The sequence below is a fragment of the Cinclus cinclus genome, unplaced genomic scaffold, assembly GCF_963662255.1.
Source record: "Cinclus cinclus unplaced genomic scaffold, bCinCin1.1 SCAFFOLD_288, whole genome shotgun sequence".
Taxonomy (NCBI): Eukaryota; Metazoa; Chordata; class Aves; order Passeriformes; family Cinclidae; genus Cinclus; species Cinclus cinclus.
In genome coordinates this window covers 178-10,427 of record NW_026912182.1, presented here as the reverse complement: position 1 = coordinate 10,427, position 10,250 = coordinate 178, and the positions used below count along the sequence as shown (strand labels likewise).

General features: G+C 36.6%; 1 protein-coding gene across 1 annotated transcript; it reads right to left on the bottom strand.

The window, feature by feature from the left end:
- Positions 1 to 510: 510 nt before the first annotated feature.
- LOC134057553 (methyl-CpG-binding domain protein 2-like) lies at positions 511 to 9,709 on the bottom strand. Its single transcript, XM_062514510.1, has 5 exons — positions 8,813 to 9,709; positions 6,160 to 6,250; positions 4,064 to 4,241; positions 2,517 to 2,655; positions 511 to 974 (listed from the first exon to the last, which is right to left on the bottom strand). The coding sequence occupies exons 1-4, from the start codon at positions 9,002 to 9,004 to the stop codon at positions 2,526 to 2,528; spliced, it is 591 nt and encodes a 196-aa protein (XP_062370494.1). The 5' UTR covers positions 9,005 to 9,709; the 3' UTR covers positions 511 to 974; positions 2,517 to 2,525.
- Between the last annotated feature and the right edge of the window lie 541 nt (positions 9,710 to 10,250).

The following is a 10,250-nucleotide window of genomic DNA, read 5'->3' as shown; positions in this document are numbered from 1 at the left end:
TCCAACCCAACCCAACCCAATCCAATCCAACCCAATCCAACCCAATCCAACCCAACCCAACCCAACCCAATCCAACCCAACCCAACCCAATCCAACCCAACCCAACCCAACCCAATCCAATCCAACCCAACCCAACCCAACCCAACCCAACCCAATCCAACCCAACCCAACCAAATCCAACCCAACCCAACCCAACCAACCCAACCCAATCCAACCCAACCCAACCCAACCCAACCCAATCCAACCCAACCCAACCCAACCCAACCCAATCCAACCCAACCCAACCCAATCCAACCCAACCCAACCCAACCCAATCCAATCCAACCCAACCCAACCCAACCCAACCCAACCCAACCCAACCCAACCCAACCCAATCCAATCCAACCCAACCCAACCCAACCCAACCCAATCCAACCCAATCCAATCCAACCCAACCCAATCCAACCCAACCCAACCCAACCCAATCCAACCCAACCCAACCCAACCCAACCCAACCCAACCCAACCCAATCCAAATTTCCACTTTCATTTCTATTTTTATTTCCATTTTAATTTCCATTTCCAGCTATAAATCTTTTTAATTTTTATTATATCTATTTTTTTAAATTTTAAAATTTATTTACACAATCCCAACAAAATTTTTTACTTTTTTTTTTTTAAATTTTAATTTTCTTTTTCCCAACCCTTCCCTTTCAAAAAAAAAAAAACCCAAAAAAATTCTAAATTTCAAAAAAAAAAATTTTAAAAAAGGGGAAAAAAATAAATAAATTCAATTTATTTTTTTTTAAAGATTTATTTACATCCAGGAAAAAAATAATTTTATTATTTTTATTTTTTAATTTTTAATTTTATTTTTTTTTTAATTCCTCGGGAGCCACGAAAAATCCGAAGGAACGAAAAGTGCCACGAAAAATTTGGAATTTTTTTTGTTTTCTGTTTTTTTTTCCAGGAATTTCTTCCTCGGGATCAAAGTACCTGAAAAAAAAATTAAATTAAAAATAATTTTTTTTGGGAGGGGGGAATTTTTTGGGTGGATTTGAAAGGAAAAATTATTCAAATATTTTAATTTTTTTTGCTATTTTTTTCCAATTATTTCCCATTTTATTCTGATTTTTTTCCCATTTTATTCCCATTTTATTCCCATTTTATCCCCATTTATTTCCCATTTCATTCCCATTTTTTCTCAATTTAATTCCCATTTTATTCTGATTTTTTTACCATTTATTTCCCATTTAATTCCCATTAATTCCCCATTTTATCCTGATTCAATTCCCATTTTTTCCCCATTTAATTCCCATTTATTTCCAATTTTATTCTGATTTTATTCCAATTTTTTTCCCAATTTATTCCCAAATTTCCCCCCTTTTATTTCCATTTTTTCTCCATTTAATTCCCATTTTGTTCCAATTTTATTTTGATTTTTTCCCATTTTTTTCCCCATTTATTTCCCATTTACTTCCCATTTTGTCCTGATTTAATTCCCAATTTTTCCCCATTAAATTCCCATTTATTCCCAATTTTTCCCCATTTATTTCCCATTTTATTCTGATTTTTTCCCATTTTTTTTCTCCATTTTATTCCCATTTTTTTGCAATTTTCTTCCCATTTTTGGTCCCATTTATTCTCCATTTATTCCCCATTTAATTCCCATTTATTTCCAATTTTCCCCCATTTAATTCCCATTTAAATCCCAATTTTTCCCATTCTATTCCCATTTAATCCCCATTTAATTCCCATTTATTCCCCATTTTATCCTGATTTAATTCCCAATTTTTCGCCATTAAATTCCCATTTCTTCCCCATTTTATTCAGATTTTTCTCCCATTTTTTTCCCATTTTCCCCCCATTTTATTCTGATTTTATTACAATTTTTTTTAAAATTTTCTTCCCAATTTTAGTCCCATTTATTCGCCATTCATTCCCCATTTAATTCCCATTTACCCCCCCTTTTCTTCCCATTTATTTCCCATTTTATCCCCATTTAATTCCTATTTTATTCCCAATTTCCCCCCCATTTAATTCCATTCAATTCCCATTCAATTCCCAATTTTCCCCCTTTTAACTCTCGTTCATTCCCCATTTAATTCCCATTTACTTCCCATTTATTCCCCATTCTATTCCCATTTAATTCCCCATTTATTCCCATTTAATTCCCATTTATTCCCATTTAATCCCCATTTAATCCCATTATAATTCCCATTTATTCCCAATTCAATTCCCAATTTTCCCCCCATTTAATTCCCATTTAACCCCAATTTATCCCCCTTTAATCCCCATTAATTGCCAATTTCCCCCCACTTAATCCCCATTTAATCCCATTTTAATTCCCATTTAATTCCCATTAAATCCCCATTTATTCCCAATTTAATTCCCATTTAATCCCCATTTAAATCCCAATTTTTCCCCATTCAATTCCCCTTGAATCCCCCATTTAATCCCCACTTAATTCCCATTTATTCCCCATTTATTCCCAATTTTTCCCCATATTCAATTCCCGTTCATTCCCCGTTTTCTCACCGTTCCGTCTCACGCCTCCTCTCCGTTCTCCCTCTCGCATTCCGAGTTTTTTACGGAATCGCAGCTCCGGGACAGGAAATCTGCCATGAGCGCCTCCTCCAGTTTTTTCCTCACTTCCTGTACCCGTTCTTCCTGTTTCCTGACCCCAAAAATTCCCATTTATAACCCCCCAAAAAATTCCAAATTTTTTCCACCGAAATTCCCATTTTTGTCCGCCAAAATTCCCATTTTTTTCCACCAAAATTCCCATTTTTAACCCCCAAAATTCTGATTCTTTCATTCAAAAAAATCCTATTTTTTGCCCAAATATTCCCATCTTTTCCCCCAAAAAAATTCCCAATTTTACCCCCCAAAAGTCCCATTTTTTCATCCAAAAAGACCCCATTTTTTCCCAAAAAAATTCCCATTTTTAACCAAAAAAGTTCCCATTTTTCCACCCAAAAAATTCCCCCTTTTTCATCCAAAAACCCTCATTTTTACCCCCCAAAATTCCCATTTTTTACCCTAAAAATTCCCATTTTTCCATCCAAAAATTCCATTTCTTTCTCATTTTTTTTTTCAAAAAATCCCGTTATTGCCACCAAAAATGAGAATTTTCCCCCCAAAAAAATCACTTTTTTACCCCAAAAATTCCCATTTTTAACCCCAAAAATTCCCGTTTTTCCTCAAAAATCGCAAATTTTATCCCCCAAAATTCCCATTTTTCCATCCAAACATTTCCATTACCCAGAACCCCTCATTACCCCCAACCCCCATTACCCCCAACCCCCATTACCCAGAACCCCCCATTACCCACAATCCCCATTACCCCCAACCCCCATTACCCAGAACCCCTCATTACCCACAACCCCCATTACCCACAACCCCCCATTACCCACAATCCCCATTACCCACAATCCCCATTACCCCCAACCCCCATTACCCAGAACCCCCCATTACCCACAATCCCCATTACCCACAATCCCCATTACCCACAACCCTCCATTACCCACAACCCCCCATTACCCACAATCCCCATTACCCCCAACCCCCCATTACCCACAATCCCTTACCCACAACCCCCCATTACCCACAACCCCCATTACCCACAATCCATTACCCACAACCCCCCATTACCCACAACCCCCCATTACCCACAATCCCTTACCCACAACCCCCCATTACCCACAACCCCCATTACCCACAATCCATTACCCACAACCCCCCATTACCCACAACCCCCCATTACCCACAACCCCCCATTACCCACAATCCCTTACCCACAACCCCCCATTACCCACAACCCCCATTACCCACAATCCATTACCCACAACCCCCATTACCCACAATCCATTACCCACAATCCCCCATTACCCACAACCCCCATTACCCACAATCCCCATTACCCACAATCCCCATTACCCCCAACCCCCCATTACCCAGAATCCCTTACCCACAACCCCCATTACCCACAACCCCCCATTACCCACAACCCCCATTACCCACAATCCATTACCCACAACCCCCCATTACCCACAATCCCCCATTACCCACAACCCCCCGCTCACCGGATGTCGTCGTCGGTGACCACGAAGGCCTTGCAGAGCGGCTGCGCCGTGTTCAACCAAATGCCGGGATTTTTTTCCACGGCCGCGGAATTCTGCCCCGTGATTGGAGCAGAGCTGGTGTGGAGAGCGCTGGCCACGGCCGACAGCAGCGACTCCGTGCTGGCTCCGGGGCCTAATCCTAAAAAAAATTTATTATTGGCAAATATTAATTAGTTTAGCCAAAAAAAAAAAAAAACAATAAAAATAATAAAAAAATTCCCGCTTTTTTTGGCAAAATATTGCTTTTTATTCCGGAAACAACGGGGTTTTTTTAGAGCGAAAAATGGCTTTTTTCACCCAAAAAATTGAGATTTACAAAGCGAAAAGTTTGATTTTTTTTTTGGTCAGAAAATTCCTCAATATTTTACAGAAAAAATTCACAATTTTTCATCCAAAAATTGCTGGTTTATGACCAAAAAAATTGAATTTTATGGCAAAAAAAATCTGATTTTCCCAAAAAAAAAAAATGCAATTTTTTTCACCAATAATTTGATTTTTTTCACTAAAAAATTTCTCTTTCTTCACCAAAAAATTCAATTTTTTTTCACTATAAAATTGCTCATTTTTCACTAAAAAATCCAATTTTTAAGCTAAAAAATCCCCTTTTTTCCCCAGAAAAATCAGTTTTTTCACCACAAAATTCAATTTTTTTCACTAAAATATTCAATTTTTTCCCTAAAAAAATCCAATTTTTAGGCCAAAAAATTCACTTTTTTTTCTCCCAGAAAAATCAGTTTTTTCACCTAAAAACTGAGGTTTACATGGTGAAAAATTTGATATTTTTGGTCAGAAAATTCCTCATTATTTTAGAAAATATTAGAAATTTTTCACCCAAAAATTGCTGTTTTTTGACCAAAAAAAAAATTGAATTTTATGGCAAAAAACCCCCGTTTTTTTCCAAAAAAATACAATTTTTTTTACCAAAACATTCGATTTTTTTTCATTAAAAACTTTCTCTTTCTTCACCAAAAAATTCAAATTTTTTCACTAAAAAATTGTTTTTTCACCAAATCAATTTTTTTCGCTAAAAATTTCTTTTTTTCACTAAAAAATTCAATTTTTTTCACTATAAAATTGCTCATTTTTAACTAAAAAATCCATTTTTTAAACTAAAAAATTTACTTTTTTTCCCAGAAAAATCAGTTTTTTTCACCAAAAAATTCAATTTTTTTCCACTAAAAAATTCCAATTTTTAGGCCAAAAAATTCACTTTTTTTTCTCCCAGAAAAATCAGTTTTTTCACCAAAAAATTCAATTTTTTTCACTAAAATATTTGATTTTTTCCCTAAAAAAATCCGATTTTTAGACCAAAAAATTCACTTTTTTTTTTCCCAGAAAAATCAGTTTTTTCACCTAAAAATTGAGGTTTACATGGCGAAAAATTCGATTTTTTTTGTCAGAAATTTCCTCATTACTTTACAAAAAATTCTCAATTTTTCACCAAAAATTTGCTCTTTTTTGACCAAAAAAATTTGAATTTTATGGCAAAACAAAATCTGTTTTTCCCAAAAAAAAAATCCCATTTTTTCCAGCAAAAAAACCCCATTTCTTTCATTAAAAAATTCCATTTTTTCCTTTAAAAATTCCTATTTTTTCACCAAAAAAACCTCATTTTTTTCCTAAAAATTCATTTTCTCAATAATAAAAAAATCTCCAAAATTCCCCTTTTTGAAAAAAAATTGGAATTTTCCCCTCAGAAATAATTCCATTTTTTCCCCTAACCATTCCCTTTTTTTTCCACCAAAAAAACCTCAATTTTTTTCTAAAACTTCCCATTTTTTCACCAGAAAAATTCTGGTTTTTTTTTTTCCCCTAAAACTTCGTATTTTCTCAAAAAAAAAAATCAATTTTTTACTAAAATCCTTTTTTTCACCCCCAAAAAAATCTCTTTTTTCTCCCATTTTTAACCCCAAAATCCACCAAAAAAATCCAATTTTTCACCGTTTTTTCCCAGATTTTTTTTGTTTTTTTTTTTTTTTTTCCTGATCCCTCCGAAATTCCGGAATTTTCCCAAATTTCCCAATTTTCTTTTTTTTTCCCCCAAAAATTTCCCAAACCTTGCAATCCTTTGGGAAGCTCCATGGATTTAATGATTTGTTCGCTGACGTCGGAAGCGCTCAAACCTTGAAGTCTTTTCTCCCAAAAAAGCTGCAAAAATTCAAATTTTGGATTAAAAAAATGAAAAAAAAAAGTAAAAATCTGCGTTCTCCAATAATTCCCAAATTTCTCCCTCGTTCCCGTAAAATTCCAAAATTTTTTGGGATTAGAAGAAATTTTTCCCAATTTTTTTTCCTTTTTTTTCCTCCCCTAAATTTTCATTTTTTCCCTTCTTTTCCCTCAAATTTTTTTATTTTTTTCCATTTTTTTTTTTTTTCCCCAAATTTTTAATATTTTTTTCCAAATTCTTTTCTTTTTTCTCCCCAAAGTTTTCTAATTTTTTCCAATTTTTTTCTTTTTTACCCAAATTTTTCCTATTTTTTTTCCAAATTTTGTTCCCTTTTTCCCCCAAATTTTCCCCAATTTCCCCCCTTTCATAACAAAATTTTCCCTATTTTATCCCAAATTTTTCCCCAATTTTTCCCCTAATTTTTCCCCATTTTCCCCATTTTTATCCCATTTTTTAATCCAATTTTTCCCCCATTTTCCCTCTTTTATTCCTAAATTTTTCCCTTTTTTTCCCCCAAATTTTTCCCTTTTTTTACCTAAATTTTTCCCAACATTTTCCCCAAAATTTCCCCAATTTCCCTCTTTTTATTCCCAAATTTTTCTGATTTTTTCCCCATTTTTTCCTCATTTTTCCCCCCTTCACCACCAAATTTTCTCCTTCTTTTTTCACCCCAATTTTCCCAACATTTTCCCTCATTTTCCCTCCATTTAGTCTTAAATTTTCCTGATTTTTCCCCCAATTTTTCCTCCTTTTATCACCAAATTCTTCCCCATTTTTTCCCCAATTTTCTCTTTTCTCCCCAAATTTTTCCCTCATATTTTTCCAAAGTTTTCCCCCAATTTTCCATTATTTTTCCCTATAATTTTCCACCACCTTGCCTCCTTTTCCCGCCATTTCCCCCCCATTTTTCCCATTTTTTTCCCAATATTTTCCCCCATATTTTCTCCATTTCCCCCCCAAATTTTCTCCATTTTCCCCCCAATTTTTTTCCCATTTCCCCCCCAATTTTCCCCAAATTTTCCCTGATTTTTTTTCCAATTTTTCTTTTTGGAATTTTAGGAATTCCATGCACTGCCCCTCTCAAGATGGCCGCCGTCTTGCCTCCCTTTTCCGCCATCTTGTCTCCTTTTTCCACCATCTTGTCTCATTTTTCCGCCATCTTGCCTGCCTTTTCCGCCATCTTGTCTCCCTTGTCCGCCATCTTGTCTCCCTTTTCTGCCATCTTGTCTCTTCCGCCATCTTCTCTCTCTTTTCCGCCATCTTGTCTCATTTTTCCGCCATCTTGTCTCCCTTTTCCGCCATCTTGTCTCTTCCGCCATCTTGTCTCCCTTTTCCGCCATTTTGTCTCCCTTTTCAGCCATCTTGCCTCCCTTTTCCGCCATCTTGCCTCCCTTTTCCGCCATTTTGTCTCCCTTTCCCGCCATCTTCTCTCCCTTTTCCGCCATCTTGTCTCCCTTTTCTGCCATCTTGTCTCTTCCACCATCTTCTCTCTCTTTTCCGCCATCTTGTCTCATTTTTCCGCCATCTTGTCTCCCTTTTCCGCCATCTTGTGTCTTCCGCCATCTTGTCTCCCTTTTCCGCCATCTTGCCTCCCTTTTCCGCCATCTTGTCTCCCTTTTCCGCCATGTTGTCTCTTCTGCCATTTTGTTTCCCTTTCCCGCCATCTTGTCTCCCTTTCCCGCCATCTTGTGTCTTCCGCCATCTTGTCTCCCTTTTCCGCCATTTTGTCTCCCTTTCCCGCCATCTTGCCTCACTTGTCCACCATCTTCTCTCCCTTTTCCGCCATCTTGCCTCCCTTTTCCGCCACCTTGTCTCTTCTGCCATTTTGTCTCCCTTTCCCGCCATCTTGTCTCTTCCGCCATCTTGTCACCCTTTTCCGCCATTTTGTCTCCCTTTTCCGCCATCTTGTCTCCCTTTTCCGCCATCTCGTCTCTCTTTTCCGCCATCTTGTCTCTTCCACCATCTTGTCTCCCTTTTCCGCCATCTTGTCTCCCTTTTCTGCCATTTTTCCCCCCATTTTTACCCCATATTTTCCCCCATATTTTCCCAATTTTTCCCCATTTTCCCCTCCACATTTTTCCACACTTTTTCTCCATTTTCCCCACATTCTCCGCCATTTTTCTTTCACATTTTCCCAATTTTTTCTCCAATCTTCCCCCCATATTTTCCCCATTTTTTCCCCATTCCCCAACTCAATTTTTCCTCCGTCTCTTTTCCATGCTTTCCTCCATATTTTCCCCAATTCCCCCCATTATTTCCTGAATTTCCCCCAATTTTCCCATCATTTTTCTCCTTAATTTTCCACCATCTTCGCTCCCTTTTTCCCAATTTTCCCCCATTTTTCCCTCCGTATTACTTCCACGCTTTTCTCCATATTTTCCCCATTTTTTCCTGATTTTTTTTCCCAAAATTTTCCCCATATTTTTTTCCAAATTTCCTTCCATTTTTCTCCATTTTTTTGCCCCAATTCTTTTTTTTTTTTTTTTCCCCAAATTTTCCTTTCTGGAGTTTTAGGAATTCCGGGAATTCCACGCTCTCCCCACCTGCCGTGGCTGCTCGCTCAGGCGCTGCGGGTCGCTCCTCACTTTATTCCCCGGGTGATTGGTGACTTTGGTCACTGGCTGTTTAAAGATGGACGCCGTCTGCCGGATGGGAAGGGTCGTGTTCAGGTCGGGTTTTCCCTGGAAAAAGCAAAAAAAAAAAAAAAAAAAATTTGGGAATGGGAAAAATTCCATGAAAAATAAATTGGGAGCGAGGGGGCGCTGGGGGGAGATATAGGGGAAATTTCAAGGGGGGGAAATTGGGGAAAAATTAGGGAAATGTTTTGAGGAAAATGGGGATACCGTGGTTAAAAAATGGGGGGAAATGGGAAAAATCGGGGGAAATAGGGAAACGTTGTAGAAAAAAATGGGGGGAAATGGGGAAAATTGGGGGAAAATGGGAAAAAAATGGAAAAGAGTGGGAAAAAATTTAGGAAAATATGCAGAAGAATGGGAAAAATATGAAAAAATGGGAGAAATTTGGGGGAAATAGGGAAATATTTTGGAGAAAAGTTGGGAAAAATTTGGGAAAAATGGGGAAAAAATCAAGGAAATATGGGGGGAAATGGGAGAAAAAAATCAGGAAATTATGGGGGGAAATGGGAGAAAAAAAAAATCAGGAAAAAATAGGGAAAAAGTGGGGAAATGGGTAAAAATGTGGAAAAAATGGAGAAAATTGGGGAAAAATAGGGAAAAATTGGGGGAAATGTTGCAGGGAATGGAGAAAAATGTTGAAAAATTAGGGGAAAAATTTGGGAAAATCTGAGTTAAAATTGGGGAAATTCTGAGAAAAATATGAAGGGAAAAGGGGGAAATTTTTGGGGAAATTTTGGGAAAATCTGAGTTAAAATTGGGGAAATTCGGAGGAAAATACGGGTGAAATGGAGGAAAACTGGGGAAAAAATTGGGAAATATTTAGGAAAAAATTAGAGGAAATCAGGAAAAATTAGGAGAAAATTTGAGTTAAAAACAGGTGGAAATTGAGAAAAATATGGTTGAAAATCGGGAGAAAATTAGGAAAAAAATTGGGAAGTTAGGCGGGAAAATGTGAGAAAAATATGGGAAAAATAAGGGAAATATTTTGGGGAGAAAAAGAGAGAAATGGGAAAAAATTTGGGGAAAATATGAGGAACAAACGGGAAAATAGGGAAACATTTTGGATAAAACTGGGAAAATTTTTGGTTAAAATTAGGAAAAAATTGAGTAAAATCAGGGGAAGAAATTAGAAAAAAATTGGGAAAATGGGGAAAACTTTGAAAATAATTTGGGAAAAAATCAGGGAAAAAATATGGAAAAAATTCAGGGAAATTTGGGAATAATTTGGGATAATTTTTAGAAAAAAATTGGGGAAAATGGGAAAAAATGGGGAAAATTTTTGGAAATAATTTTGGAAAAATTTGGGAAAATTGGAAAAATATGGAAAAAGGGAATTTTGGGAAAA

What these genes read in the sequence shown, in the direction of transcription:
- LOC134057553 (XM_062514510.1), bottom strand. Translation starts at nt 9,004, where the DNA reads ATGGAATTTTTCCCATTCCCAAATTTTTTTTTTTTTTTTTTTTGCTTT. An exon ending in TGAGCGAGCAGCCACGGCAG is followed by an intron (nt 6,251 to 8,812) that starts GTGGGGAGAGCG and finishes GAATTTTTGCAG; the next exon opens with CTTTTTTGGGAGAAAAGACT. An exon ending in GTCACCGACGACGACATCCG is followed by an intron (nt 2,656 to 4,063) that starts GTGAGCGGGGGG and finishes TTTTGGGGTCAG; the next exon opens with GAAACAGGAAGAACGGGTAC.